Genomic DNA, 16,410 nt, shown 5'->3' with positions numbered 1-16,410 from the left:
CACATGCAGTGCAAACTTCACTGGCTAATGTGGGACAACTATTTATGCACATGCAGTGCAAACTGCACAGGCTAATCTGCAACAACTATTTATGCACATGCAGTGCAAACTGCACTGGCTAATGTAGGACAACTCTTTATGCACATGCAGTGCAAACTGCACTGGCTAATGTGGGACAACTATTTATGCACATGCAGTGCAAACTGCACAGGCTAATCTGGGACAACTCTTTATGCACATGCAGTGCAAACTGCACTGGCTTATCTGGGACAACTCTTTATGCACATGCAGTGCAAACTGCACAGGCTAATCTGCAACAACTATTTATGCACATGCAGCACAAACTGCACTGGCTAATGTGGGACAACTCTTTATGCACATGCAGTGCAAACTGCACTGGCTAATGTGGGACAACTCTTTTTATGCACATGCAGTGCAAACTGCACAGGCTAATCTGCAACAACTATTTATGCACATGCAGTGCAAACTGCACTGGCTAATGTGGGACAACTATTTATACACATGCAGTGCAAACTGCACTGGCTAATGTGGGACAACTATTTATGCACATGCATGGCAAACTGCACTGGCTAATGTAGGACAACTATTTATGCACATGCAGTGCAAACTGCACTGGCTAATGTGGGACAACTATCTATACACATGCAGTGCAAACTGCACTGGCTAATGTGGGACAACTATTTATGCACATGCAGTGCAAACTGCACTGGCTAATGTGGGACAACTATTTACACTCATGCATGGCAAACTGCACTGGCTAATGTGGGACAACTATTTATGCACATGCAGTGCAAACTGCACTGGCTAATGTGGGACAACTATCTATACACATGCAGTGCAAACTGCACTGGCTAATGTGGGACAACTATTTATACACATGCAGTGCAAACTGCACTGGCTAATGTGGGACAACTATTTACACACATGCAGTGCAAACTGCACTAGCTAATGTGGGACAACTATTTACACACATGCAGTGCAAACTGCACTGGTTAATGTGGGACAACTATTTACACACATGCATGGCAAACTGCACTGGCTAATGTGGGACAACTATTTACACACATGCAGTGCAAACTGCACTGGCTAATGTGGGACAACTATTTACACACATGCAGTGCAAACTTCACTGGCTAATGTGGGACAGCTATTTACACACATGCATTGCAAACTGCACTGGCTAATGTGGGACAACTATTTACACACATGCAGTGCAAACTGCACTCGCTAATGTAGGACAACTATTTACACACATGCAGTGCAAGCTGCACTGGCTAATGTGGGACAACTATTTACACACATGCAGTGCAAACTTCACTGGCTAATGTGGGACAACTCTTTATGCACATGCAGTGCAAACTGCACAGGCTAATCTGGGACAACTATTTACACACATGCAGTGCAAACTGCATAGGCTAATCTGGGACAACTCTTTATGCACATGCAGTGCAAACTGCACTGGCTAATGTGGGACAACTATTTATGCACATGCAGTGCAAACTGCACTGGCTAATCTGGGACAACTCTTTATGCACATGCAGTGCAAACTGCACTGGCTAATGTGGGACAACTATTTATGCACATGCAGTGCAAACTAAACTGGCTAATGTGAGACAACTATTTACACACATGCAGTGCAAACTGCACTGGCTAATGTGGGACAACTATTTATGCACATGCAGTGCAAACTAAACTGGCTAATGTGAGACAACTATTTACACACATGCAGCACAAACTTCACTGGCTAATGTGGGACAACTCTTTATGCACATGCAGTGCAAACTGCACTGGCTAATGTAGGACAACTATTTATGCACATGCAGTGCAAACTAAACTGGCTAATGTGAGACAACTATTTACACACATGCAGTGCAAACTGCACTGGCTAATGTGGGACAACTTTTTACACACATGCAGTGCAAACTGCACTGGCTAATGTGGGACAACTATTTACACACTTGCATGGCAAACTGCACTGGCTAATGTGGGACAACTATTTACACACATGCAGTGCAAACTGCACTGGCAAATGTGGGACAACTATTTACACACATGCAGTGCAAACTGCACTGGCTAATATGGGGCAACTATTTACACACATGCAGTGCAAACTGCACTGGCAAATGTGGGACAACTATTTACACACATGCAGTGCAAACTGCACTGGCTAATGTGGGACAACTATTTAAACACATGCAGTGCAAACTGCACTGGCTAATGTGGGACAGCTATTTATGCACATGCAGTGCAGACTGCACTGGCTAATGTGGGACAACTATATATGCACATGCAGTGCAAACTGCACTGGCTAATGTAGGACAACTATTTATGTACATGCAGTGCAAACTGCACTGGCTAATGTGGGACAACTATTTACACACATGCAGTGCAAACTGCACTGGCTAATGTGGGACAACTATTTACACACATGCAGTGCAAACTACACTGGCTAATGTGGGACAACTATTTACACTCATGCATGGCAAACTGCACTGGCTAATGTGGGACAACTATTTACACACATGCAGTGCAAACTGCACTGGCTAATGTTGGACAACTATTTACACACATGCAGTGCAAACTGCACTGGCTAATGTGGGACAACTATTTACACACATGCATGGCAAACTGCACTGGCTAATGTGGGACAACTATTTACACACATGCAGTGCAAACTGCACTGGCTAATGTGGGACAACTATTTACACACATGCAGTGCAAACTTCACTGGCTAATGTGGGACAGCTATTTACACACATGCATTGCAAACTGCACTGGCTAATGTGGGACAACTATTTACACACATGCAGTGCAAACTGCACTCGCTAATGTAGGACAACTATTTACACACATGCAGTGCAAGCTGCACTGGCTAATGTGGGACAACTATTTACACACATGCAGTGCAAACTTCACTGGCTAATGTGGGACAACTCTTTATGCACATGCAGTGCAAACTGCACTGGCTAATGTGGGACAACTAGTTATGCACATGCAGTGCAAACTGCACTGGCTAATGTGGGACAACTCTTTATGCACATGCAGTGCAAACTGCACTGGCTAATGTGGGACAACTATTTACACACATGCAGTGCAAACTTCACTGGCTAATGTGGGACAACTCTTTATGCACATGCAGTGCAAACTGCACTGGCTAATGTGGGACAACTAGTTATGCACATGCAGTGCAAACTGCACTGGCTAATGTGGGACAACTCTTTATGCACATGCAGTGCAAACTGCACTGGCTAATGTGGGACAACTATTTATGCACATGCAGTGCAAACTGCACTGGCTAATGTGAGACAACTATTTACACACATGCAGTGCAAACTGCACTGGCTAATGTGGGACAACTCTTTATGCACATGCAGTGCAAACTGCACTGGCTAATGTGGGACAACTCTTTATGCACATGCAGCACAAACTGCACAGGCTAATCTGGGACAACTCTTTATGCACATGCAGTGCAAACTGCACTGGCTAATCTGGGACAACTCTTTATGCACATGCAGTGCAAACTGCACAGGCTAATCTGCAACAACTATTTATGCACATGCAGTGCAAACTGCACTGGCTAATGTGGGACAACTATTTATGCACATGCAGTGCAAACTTCACTGGCTAATGTAGGACAACTATTTATGCACATGCAGTGCAAACTTCACTGGCTAATGTAGGACAACTATTTATACACATGCAGTGCAAACTGCACTGGCTAATGTAGGACAACTATTTATGCACATGCAGTGCAAACTAAACTGGCTAATGTGAGACAACAATTTACACACATGCAGTGCAAACTGCACTGGCTAATGTGGGACAACTTTTTACACACATGCAGTGCAAACTGCACTGGCTAATGTGGGACAACTATTTACACACTTGCATGGCAAACTGCACTGGCTAATGTGGGACAACTATTTACACACATGCAGTGCAAACTGCACTGGCAAATGTGGGACAACTATTTACACACATGCAGTGCAAACTGCACTGGCTAATATGGGGCAACTATTTACACACATGCAGTGCAAACTGCACTGGCAAATGTGGGACAACTATTTACACACATGCAGTGCAAACTGCACTGGCTAATGTGGGACAGCTATTTATGCACATGCAGTGCAGACTGCACTGGCTAATGTGGGACAACTATATATGCACATGCAGTGCAAACTGCACTGGCTAATGTAGGACAACTATTTATGTACATGCAGTGCAAACTGCACTGGCTAATGTGGGACAACTATTTACACACATGCAGTGCAAACTGCACTGGCTAATGTGGGACAACTATTTACACACATGCAGTGCAAACTACACTGGCTAATGTGGGACAACTATTTACACTCATGCATGGCAAACTGCACTGGCTAATGTGGGACAACTATTTACACACATGCAGTGCAAACTGCACTGGCTAATGTTGGACAACTATTTACACACATGCAGTGCAAACTGCACTGGCTAATGTGGGACAACTATTTACACACATGCAGTGCAAACTGCACTGGCTAATGTGGGACAACTATTTACACACATGCAGTGCAAACTGCACTGGCTAATGTGGGACAACTATTTACACACATGCAGTGCAAACTGCACTGGCTAATGCGGGACAACTATTTACACACATGCAGTGCAAACTGCACTGGCTAATGCGGGACAACTATTTACACACATGCAGTGCAAACTTCACTGGCTAATGTGGGACAACTATTTACACACATGCAGTGCAAACTTCACTGGCTAATGTGGGACAACTATTTACAGTCAAACCAAATTGTCAGAAGCCAAATAAACAATTTTTTAACCTTGTGCTCTTTTAGCAAATACACATTTAATGACGCTTTATTTCCCTGTTAATAGCATTGAATGTAAGTTTAATGACTTGGTATATGTTAAATGACACTTCATCGCTGCTAATGATCCAGCAGTCACTGTGACACCATATATGATACAATTTGAGTATGTCTGTGATTCAATGCTGCATTGTGTTGAAAATAGGGATGACCGACTTTCATGTAATAAGACCTCATAAAAGAGACTAGTTGACAGATTTGGGGATTTTTCTAAGTGCGTCATTAAATGCGTTTAATTCATAATTGTTAACATTGAAATTAAAGAGCTCCAGTATGAAACTAGAATAGAAATGCATAAAAAATAACCCTTTACCACTTAGATACGTATTTTGACGCATTCCCTTAGAAAGTTAAATTTAGTTAAAGACCTTTTAACTAGAATCAAGTTTTAAAGACTTTATTTCAAACCCTAAGTTAATGATGAGCAGCAAACAGCATAAAACTTGAACAGACTGCGTGTTACTCGCAGGCTGTTCTGGTTTAATGCTGGTTGCAAAAGCCATTTTCACTAAGCTTCTAATGGGGGAAAGGGTTAAGAAAAGAATTACCTCACCTTTGTTCTAGCCACTGATCTTTGGATTAAAAAGCTTTGGCCACAACCACTCAAACAACAGGGCTGTTACATTACCTAATGCATTTTATACTTAATTTAAGCAAGGGTTAAAATTACTGGAGTATCCCTTTAAGGGACTGTAAACCTAGATGTTATCAGTAGTCACAATTGTAAATGGTATTATTGTTGATAGGTTGATAGTAATTTGAAAGTCAGTTGTTTTCCTTGTGTTGCAATATGAACTGTAAAATGGCGCCTCTTTTATGCTTCCCATAAAGGCTTCCTTGTTTGAAAATGGCATGACATGGTGTAGGCTGTAAGAGCAATTAGAGCAAATCATGAATCTTTTTCAAATATAAAGCCATGTTTGTATCCGCTTTGCCTTGCAAGTTTAATAGAATCAATATGACAACATTACATATGAAAAAAACAGTTTTCTTAGAAGAACTTATCAAATATTTGTATCACATAAAACATTCCAGTTCATGTGGGAAACATCTCAATTGAAATGGTACAATATGATAAAGAAATGGGAGGTTCTTGTTTATAATTCTGCATCTGGTTTGAAGAAAATTTAAAATATGTTCATATATGTTATATATCAAACAGTAATTTATCAATTGATCTCTTAAGTTTTTCAAATACCTTGTTCAGAAAATAAAATTCAAAAGGTGTAAGAAAGCCTTTATTCTTAAAGTCAACAAGTTTCTTAAAGAAGGACTGGTTGATAAACATTGGGATTTCAAATGAAAACATTGCAGGGTGTTTTAAAGTTTTGATCTACATGTATATATTATGCATCCTGTTTCTTAATGAAATAGTTGTCTTGAGTTGAAGACTACTTTCTTTCAAATGCTAGTAACAGTATTGCATTGAATTAAAAAAAAAGTACCTTTAGTGGACTTTTTGTTGGGAAATTGCCTTAATTGAATGTTTTGTCATTAATTACGAAAAGGAAGAAAGCAAATGTGCAGTTAAAATTTGCTTCATTTAGAATAATGTAAGACTAATGAACACAAAATTATTCTGCTGACATTAATTAAATTAAATTTGTATTAAACAGGAAATAATTTATCATTTATTGTGCTTATTTGGTTTTCTTATTTTTATAGAATATAAATTGTGTTATACTTTAATATTTAATATCTATAAAATATATAATTATGTAATTATGTATTTATTAAAATCATACCTCAGGTAGCTCCATAAAATGAATGTCAAATATTTGGTCCCAAGTAAATTAGTTAAAAGTGATATTATGGGCCTCTAGCAGTTTGTAGGTGTATATTGCAACCCTTGTTAATTTTTGGTGTTTTCACTTCATATTCACTTATATTTGTTAATGCAGCATCAACATACTAAAACAATATCCCGGAAAGAGAAAAATCATGCATTTGAATATCAACCGTACTTTCGTTTGACAACTGATCATGCATGTACGATGTGAACCTTAAAAATTAAGTTTTAGTGCAGATTTGTCATACGACACAAAGACACAATTTTGTTTTATGGATCATTTCGGCTTAGAGGACTGGGCGAGTCACGTAAGAATATCAAATATAAAATATATTTTTATAAACAACTGGTAGTAAGATGAGTGGCAGATAATTGGTCAGAAACAACATTTTAACTAACTCTTTTGACCTGTTAATTCTTTTAAGCTCAATTCAACAGTAAAAAGTGCCCATAAAATCACTTTAAATATGTTGTTCTAGTATTTCTTAAATGTAATGTTTTTATTTTTTGCTAAATTATGTTTTAATTTCATTATCATACAATTCACTTCAATTCTTTAGTTCAAAAATGCCTGTAAAAACAGAGCCAAAAAGTCACATGCTCACCAACGTAAGTTTTCTTGCTTCTTGCATATATGCTTTTTAGCTCACCTGAGCACAACGTGCTCATGGATGGTGAGCTTTTTTGATCGCCTTTTAATTGTCGTCCTTTGTCCGTCGTGCATTGTGCGACGCGACGTCAACATTTGCCGTGTTCAAAAACATGGCCGCCAGGGGGCGGGGCATTTTTCCTTATATGGATATTGTAAAACCTTGTTAACACTCTAGAGGCCGCATTTATTTTCCGATCTTCATGAAACTTGCTCAGAAGATTTGTCCCACTGATATCTTTAATCAGTAAAAAAATGGTAACTTTTGCTTGAAAAACATGGCTGCCAAGGGTGGGGCATTTTTCCTTATATGGCTTATATATGGCTATAGTAAAATCTTGTTAACACTTTTGATGCCACATTTATTGTTCAATCTTAATGAAACTTGGTTAGAAGATTCATCCCAATAATATCTTGGACGAGTTCGAAAATAATGCCGGTTGGTTGAAAAACATGGCTGCCAGGGGGCGGGGCATTTTTCCTTATATGGCTATAGTAAAACCTTGTTAACACTCTAGAGGCCACATTTATTGTCCAATCTTGATGTAATATGGTCAGAAAATTATGTCTTAATGATATCTTGGATGAGTTCGAAAATGGTTACGTTTGCTTGAATAACATGGCCGCCAAAGGGCGGGGCATTTTTCCTTATATGGCTTTATATTAGGCTATAGTAAAATCTTGTTAACACTCTAGAGGCCACATTTATAGTCCGATCTTCATGAAACTTGGTCAGAAGATTCATCCCAATAATATCTTGGACAAGTTCAAAAATGATGCCAGTTGGTTGAAAAACATGGCCACCACAGGGGCGGGGCTATTTTCCTTATATGGCTATAGTAAAACCTTGTTTATACTCTAGAGGTCACATTTATTTTCCGATCATCATGAAACTTGGTCAGAAAATTTGTCTCAATGATATCTTGGGTCAGTTCGAAAATGATTTGGGTTGCTTAAAAAACATGGCCACCAGGGGCAGGGCATTTTTCCTTATATTGCTATATATGGCTATAGTAAAACCTTGTTAACACTCTTTAGGCCACATTTATTGTCCAATCTTCATAAAATTTGGTCAGAAGATTGGTCTCAATGATATCTTGGATGAGTTTTAAAATAATTATGTTTGCTTTAAAAAAATTGCTTCCAAGGGGCGGGGCATTTTTCCTTATATGGCTATAGTGAAATCTTGTTAACACTCTAGAGGCCACATTTACTGTCCGATCTTCATGAAACTTGGTCAGAAGATTCATCCCGATAATATCTTGAATGAGTTCAAAAATGATGCCGGTTGGTTGAAAAACATGGCTGCCAGGGGGCGGGGCATTTTTCCTGATATGGCTATAGTAAAACCTGTTTAACACTCTAGAGGCCACATTTATTTTCCGATCTTCGTGAAACTTGGTCAAAAGATTTGTCCCAATAATATCTTGTTATCTCAGGTGAGCGACTTTTGCCCTTTCAGGCTCTCTTGTTTAATTGGACAGTGGACAGTCTTTCAATTTGCTATGCTAATATCCCTTTTTTAATGAAAACTTTAGAAACAAGATTTTCTTTAAATTGCATTGAAGTTGTAACTTTCTTATAAAAATGACTTTCTGTACATGCAAGGTAGTGCCATTAACCCTTTCAGTGCTGGAACCGAATTTTGAAGGTCTTTGCAAACAGTTTGTATCCAGATGAGACGCCACAGAATGTGGCGTCTCATCAGGATCCAAACTGATTGCTATTCTGATAGTATTTTTGTAAAAAAAATCGAAGAAAATGCTAATTTTAGAAATTCAGCAGACAGCATTTTAGTAGACGACAAATTGCCCAGCATGCAAAGGGTTAAGTGCCTTTTGACACCTTTGACATAATTAAATATTTATATGAGCTGATATAAATCATATTTTGGTTCAATTAGAGTCATCCAGGTACAGTTTATTTGCTTCAAACTATTGGGTCTCTTCATCAATGATAGTGGTAAAATTTAACGGCTAAATTCATTTAAGATATGAATGGAATTTTGTTCGCTATTTAACTTTCACTCTGTTTTTAACTGCTTGGATTTCAGCAGTTGCTTTCACTACAATTACAAACTAGTTTGTGGCATGATACACAGTTAATGGGATTTTTATGGAGATAAACAGTGGTGTTGATAAATAGTTTGATAAGCAGTATACTGACCATGAATGGGCAACGACTGGCAATTTAGTGGGAACAAACATTAGATCTAAAGCTGGGATTAAATTGCGTGATTCACATGGCTGCAGATCTTATTAAACAGATAAAACTATTTAAACTGTCTTTACTGACCTGAAAGTCTAAGGAAGTCAAAACTAATATTTGTCCAGATTGTACGACCAAAGACATACTCTCTGTTGTTAAAATGTGGTGACATTTTTTTTTGACTATGGATTTTAAGTGTGCAGTTCTGCAGATTTGTAAATTGATTTTTTGAATCGTGATTGTGCTACCATTTGAGAAATTTATATTAGAATTTGATTGAGTTAAATGGAGAGATACACATGAATGTTGGAAAAGAAGCGGGATATATTCTGCATTCCATGCAGTATAACTTTTGATGAATGGAAATGTTTAAATTTCATTCTGCTTTTGTGTTTAAATCAATTAACACAAATATTTTTGAAAATTAATTATTATACATTTATGTAATGTGGATGCTTGTATATATATTAATTAGTGAAACAATAATTACTGGATAATTATAAGTTCACAAAATATTGTAACGAGAATTAAAATTCTTAAGGCATTGTGAAATATAAGGTATGAAGATAAAAAGTAACAGTAAAACTTTGTGTGTAAATTAAAAAGTGATTAGTAACTTATTTTACAAATGGGATAAGAAAATATATATAAAAGTTAACTACACAACCCTATTGGTGCTCCTCAATGGATTCCATCCAGCATTTGGAGTACCTGTATCACAAGTCGCTCTATCAGAGGCGCCGGTATGCCGCGCCCTCCCCTCCACCCTCCACGGACAGTGGGGTTATCATGGGGGAGGATAATGAAGGTACGGAGGAAAGATTTGAGGACAGGTGGAATTGGATTTGGGATTGGGGGTGGGGTAGCACATTTTGGTATTCATTAAAGGGATGGCAAAATTTTCTGTTGTCGTTTTATTTCGTACAATTTTGCTGTGTTTCACTAGTACATAAAGTATTCATAAAGTAAACAGGAATTTATTGCTAAATCTTTCTTACATTGAGTGGTTGATTGTCCATGGGTTTGCTTTAAATTTATTGAAATACGCAGCCATGTGCAAGTGTTGCTGTTGGCATGCCTTATTTTATTTTGATAACTTTGGATGGGAAAACTGGAACACTTGCATTAATTGTTGTTGCCATTTTAACATTTGACAGGCCTTTCTCCAGATGATGGATATGGTAGTTACCCTACATTAAGTTACTACAGTGCAGGTACACTATATAAGTTATTTGTGTGTTTGCAGGACCTTTTTCCCCTTGCAGCTTGAGTTTTTTTTATACATTTTAGGTATTGCAAGCCTAGTACTGTATTTTTATAGTACCATTTCAGCAAATGAAGCCTGGATGCCCTGTAAGTCTGCATAGTATTTAAAACAAATAGTCGGATCATAAAATATAACGCTTGAAATGTAATCTAAGCATATTCCACACTGATATATTTCTGTACACTTTTACAAAGTTAACAAACACATGTCGAGCAATTTATGGTTGTTTATGGAAAATACACAATGATTAGGTGTTCCCATTGCCAGAAATGAGACCAGGAGAGTTGAGTGTTTTCCTGATGGGTTTATAGCCATGCCTGAGAATAACCCAAACTTTCTTATAGTACTAGATCAGTAAAAAAAGAAAATTTTAGAATAATTGTGATTCTTACATGATCTGAAAACATGAATTATTTTTGCCGTATTTATTGAGTTTGAACTATTATTGATAAGGCTGCGCTCAGGATTGTGACTTCTTGTTTTGCATGAGTCAAATCTTTTTAACATCAAAACATTTGCCTAAAGTTGCAGACACAACAAATGCAATAATTATGAAATTTAAACTGAACTTTGTTCGGAAGTTAAAAGTGATTCATGCACAAATTTGCAGGTTGGAAGTGAAAAAACGCTCCACTTCAGATATCTGTGTTTGCATAATTTGAATGAAGAATGTGGCAAAAAGAGACATACAGGTCCTCAAGGGTCATGTTGTGATGAATCACAGGGATTTCAGTGAAAGTGAGATGTGAGGCAATACTCTTATACTTGTATCATATTTAAGAACAAAATATGAATTGGTAGAACAATTTGACTATGACCTTTCGTGATGTTTTATATGTGCTTAAAAAACTTTCTGTTTGCTAAAATGACATTTTCATAAAAAATCTATCCAGGTTATCAGATTTGTAAATATTTGAAAGAAATGTTATCACGATTACCTGCAAGGAAATAGTGATAGATGACCGAACATACCTCAAACTGAACTTTGTATTCAACGCATTTCCCCGTACTAAAAAAGGTAAACTTTGAGTGCATTTATTGCAGAATCTGTAGTATTTTGAAACTATAATTAATTTTGTCATTTGTAAATCATGTAAATTTTTGAAATGACGTTAAATTTACATGATTTACAGATGTTTCTACATATTCACACATTATTCAATAATTATTTATTGCTGTTAAGTATATGAAAGTGTACATAGGTATGTCAAGTCTGCATAAAAAAGAGCCCAATATGTTTTACATTCATTGTACACCATTTTGAAAACAGCTTTATGAACATTCAGTCTTTACTTGATGCTTTTTTCTGAGCCTAACTTCTGCAGCAATAGTGGATTTTCAAACAACTTTTTGTTAGTGATCAACATAGTAAGATATAATGTTGGGTACTCTCTAGGGTAGAGATCAAGGTCACACTTAAAGGTCAAATGATAAATTTAGGTATTTTCAAAGCATAGATGGATTTTCATATAACTTACCATAAATGATCAGAATGGTGTGACGAATTGTCGTGAGAAAGAAACATGTCACTTGGTTCAAGGTCAATGTCCTACTTTAAGGTCAAAGTAACTTAATCTGTACTTGACGCTTTGTCCGTTCGGGTATGATGGCTTTTCAAATAATATTATCTAGGATAAGGTGATCACGCTGATGAGATGGAGTGTTATATTATGTTATGTTAAATGAACTGATATTACTATTATTATTTGACTAACAATGTGTATTCAGTGACTAACAAATAGTGTTTTAGGCAATATAATGTGTATTGGAAATATTATGTGTATTGGTCAATATGAAATAAATTATTATGCAGTGTGTATCTTATTATACCCCCATTACCATTGGTAATGGGGGCTATACAGGAGTCACTTTGTTGGTCGGTCAGTCTGTCGGTCTGTCCCGAAATTTCATCCGATCTTCACAAAACTTGGTCACAAGTTGTATCTTGATGATGTATAGGTCAAGTTTGAATATGGGTCATGCCGGGTCAAAAACTCGGTCAAGGGGTCACTTAGTGTGTTTCAACCGAAAGTTTGTCCGGACCATAACTATGTCATTTATTGTTAGATTTTAAAATAACTTGGTACATTTGTTCACCATCATGGGACGGTGTGTCGCGTGAAAAAAGTACGTCCATATCTCCAAGGTCAAGGTCACACTTGGAGTCCAAGGGTCAAATGCTTGTCCGGGCCATAACTTTATCATTTATTGTGACATTTTAAAATCATTGGGCAAATTTGTTCACCATCATGGGACGGTGTGTCGCGCGAAAGAATTACGTCAATATCTCCAAGGTCAAGGTCACACTTTGAGATCAAAGATTAAAGATGGCCATAAATGAGCTTCTCTGGGCAATAACTATGTCGTTCATTGTGAGATTTTGAAATCATTTGGCACATTTGTTCACCATCATTGGACAATGTGTCACGCGAAAGAATTACGTTGATATCTCCAAGGTCAAGGTCACACTTTGAGTTCAAAGGTAAAAAAATGGCCATAAATGAGCTTGTCCGGACCATAACTAAGTCATTCATTGTGAGATTTTAAAATCATTTTGCATATCTGTTCACCATCATTAGACAGTGTGGCGCGAAAGAATTACGTCGATAACTCCAAGGTCAAGGTCACACTTTGAGTTCAAACATCAAAATTGCCATAAATGAGCTTGTCCGGGCCATAACTATGTTGTTCATTGTGAGATTATAAAATCATTTGGCACATTTGTTCACCATTATTGGACGGTGTGTCGCGCGAAAGAATTACGCCGATATCTGCAACGTCAAGGTCACAATGTGAGTTCAAAGGTCAAAAATGGCCATAAATGATCTTGTCCAGGCCATTACTATGTCATTTATTTTGAGATTTTAAAAATACCTGGTACATTTGTTCACAATCATTGGACTAGGTGTCATGCGAAAGAATTATGTCGATAACTCCAAGGTCAAGGTCACACTTGGAGTTCAAAAGTAAAAAAATGGCCATAAATTTGGACGGCATGTCATGCGAAAGAATTCAAGAGTTCAAAGGTCGAAATGGCCATAAATGATAATGGCATTATAATTCTTAAAAATCACATTAAATTTGATTCTCTTGTTTTGTGAAGACAGCATGCAAAATAATCTGTGTCAATGCGGCACGTGGGGGTATACGTCACGTCTGTGACAAAGCTCTAGTTTACTAAAAAACTCATTATAGTGAATGCATTATTGTGTTTATCCTAAATACCTCCTACTTTCCTTAACTTCTGCTGACCTATCTGGAAGGGTCCATGTTATATCTTTTTATATTTACCATTTAACATTGAACTAATTGTTTGTAAGAAAAAGGACCATTTAGGAAACTATAGATAAAGAATACAAGCATATAATGAGATAAATGTTGCGATTAATATTAATCAAAATCTTTTGTAACCACTTCATATATTTAAGGGCATGAATGAGTTATAATGTACAACTCCTCTTTACTTTCACTTTATATTATTGCTACTGTGCAGTTATCAACTGATGAATTTCTAAAAAAAGAGAACTTAAGAATTATTAATAATGCCGTTTGTCTAAAGTTAAGGCCCTAGCAAAATTGTTTGGACAATTGTTTAAAAAAACAACATTTATTATAAAGGTTTTATTAAAAAGTGCATTTCATTTTTTCTGTCTTTTGTATTATCGCTAGATAAGGAACCTTGTAGAAATAGAAAATTGTGTCAATTTTTTAAAGTCAGTGTATACTGGTTATGACAAACTCTTTCTAAAATGTATCAATGCCTGTTATGTATACTATTTTGCATTTTTATCGTATTATCATGTGTTTGTGTGAAATAGGGACAGAAATATACTATAAATCAACTTTTAATCAAATAGGCCACCTATATAAGGACTCTCTTGTTATTAATGTAAACATTTTTAGAATTCAATTAAAGGCAGAGTAGATAGTGAAAAAAGTGTGTCACTTCATTTCAGAGTTTATATTTGACCTGCGTCATGTGAAAATGGATCTCATGGTTTCATGATCTCATTAGCCGACAGCGTTGCTTCTTACCACACTTTGTGAGTCTGGAGCTGCGCGTGCCGCATATGGCATAAGACCCATTTTCGCATGATTTTGCTCATATGTTGTACTGGATTAGGTGATGTATAGGATGAATTACCAAACAAATTATGAAGAATTATTTATTAAATCTTTGAATACCATGAGATATGACATATTGCTTTGAAATAACCAAAGATACTTTAGAAGTGTGTAACTAATGTACCTTATATAATTCCGGTACTTTTAATTCTTCATTTCATAAGTTTTGTTATTTGTCTGACCAAGTAATTAATATTATCACTTTGCATTCAGTAAAGTTTATGATAATTCACATAAATTAATACGTCGTTTGCAAAATGATGTTTCTATTTAAAGAAACAATAAAACAAATTGTAGCAGTAATTATAAATTGATTGTCAAATGATAACTACTGACTAACAGGGGCAATAGTTTTCTCAAGATCAGACTGAGCGATAATTGTCTGACTCAGGTGTTTTGGAATTCAATCATCAACTCATATTAACCATTCCCTGTTTGAAGGCTTTTGTTAAAGTTAAAGAAATTGTTTAACCAATATATGGCCATTCTATTAAATAAGTCATGTCAGTTTAAGCCCACTCCGATAATCATCAATGAAAACATTATTATTGCGGCCCGCAAAAATGGTATAATTTTGCTCTGTTTTCTCACCTGCCTGTGACCTTGTTAATTACTACTGAGTGAATTTGTGAAACGTAGATACTGCTGTAACATGCAATGTTTCAATTTTTTCTTTGCCCATTTAAGTATGTTACATTAAAATTGTGTGGGGCCATATAGATTGCTGTAAGCTGTAGATGTAATGATAGATACAATTTTCTTGTACTAAAATGAGGGAATTTTCATTATCATTGCGTGATACTTCTTAAGTGAAGTGAGTCATTTGATTATTGAACACTTTCTTTTAATTTATTGATCTGTTGAATTTTATGGATAAAGCTCAAGGGTTATATTTAATCATGCCCTTCAAATATGTGGTGAAAATTTTAAATGAAACTGTTTTCATTTGATAAATTACCATATAGTCTTTCAAAGGCTTTTTATAAAGTTCACATGGATTTGAACGTTTAATTTTAATGTATTTGGGTCTTTAATTATTACATCCTGAAATAAAATTAATCTTAATGTGTTAAAAAAATATAAAAAATTGAAAGTTGTGTTATATCTGATCCACTAGTTATTTGAAAATGCTAGCAAAAATTTAATCTGTAAAAAAATGCAATGGGCATTTTTCACTTTTGAATTGAGCTAAAAAGAATTAACAGGTCAAAAGAGTTAGTTAAAATATGGTTACTGACCAATTATCTGCAACTCATCTTGCGCTTATAAAATATATATATTATATTCGATATTTTGTATGACTGGTGAATCCTCTAGCCGAAATGATCCGTAAAACAAAATAGTGTCTTTGTGTCCCGTAAAACAAAATAGTGCCTTTGTGTCGTATGAACGAATCTGCACTAAAACTAAATTTTGATTCACAACGTAAATCAAATTATTTCTGTCGTCAGTTGTCAAAACGAAAGTACGGTTGATATTCAAATGC

The 16,410-nt window shown here is 36.3% G+C and overlaps 1 protein-coding gene across 3 annotated transcripts in view; it reads left to right on the top strand.

Annotated features, from left to right (window-relative positions):
- LOC127871693 (uncharacterized) overlaps positions 1–16,410 on the top strand; it is an 86,650-nt gene that overhangs the window by 41,481 nt on the left and 28,759 nt on the right. For 2 of the 3 annotated variants that reach the window (XM_052414821.1, XM_052414820.1), the window contains one exon: positions 10,865–10,885. The exons of the other annotated variant lie outside the window; for it this stretch is intronic. In XM_052414821.1, the coding sequence (XP_052270781.1) occupies positions 10,865–10,885 (21 nt within the window). The remainder of the gene's footprint in view (positions 1–10,864; positions 10,886–16,410) is intronic. 3 annotated transcript variants of the gene reach the window in all.

Source organism: Dreissena polymorpha, chromosome 3 (assembly GCF_020536995.1).
Source record: "Dreissena polymorpha isolate Duluth1 chromosome 3, UMN_Dpol_1.0, whole genome shotgun sequence".
NCBI classification, from domain to species: Eukaryota; Metazoa; Mollusca; class Bivalvia; order Myida; family Dreissenidae; genus Dreissena; species Dreissena polymorpha.
Note: the sequence above shows the minus strand (reverse complement) of the source record. Positions and strands in the feature narration are given on the sequence as shown.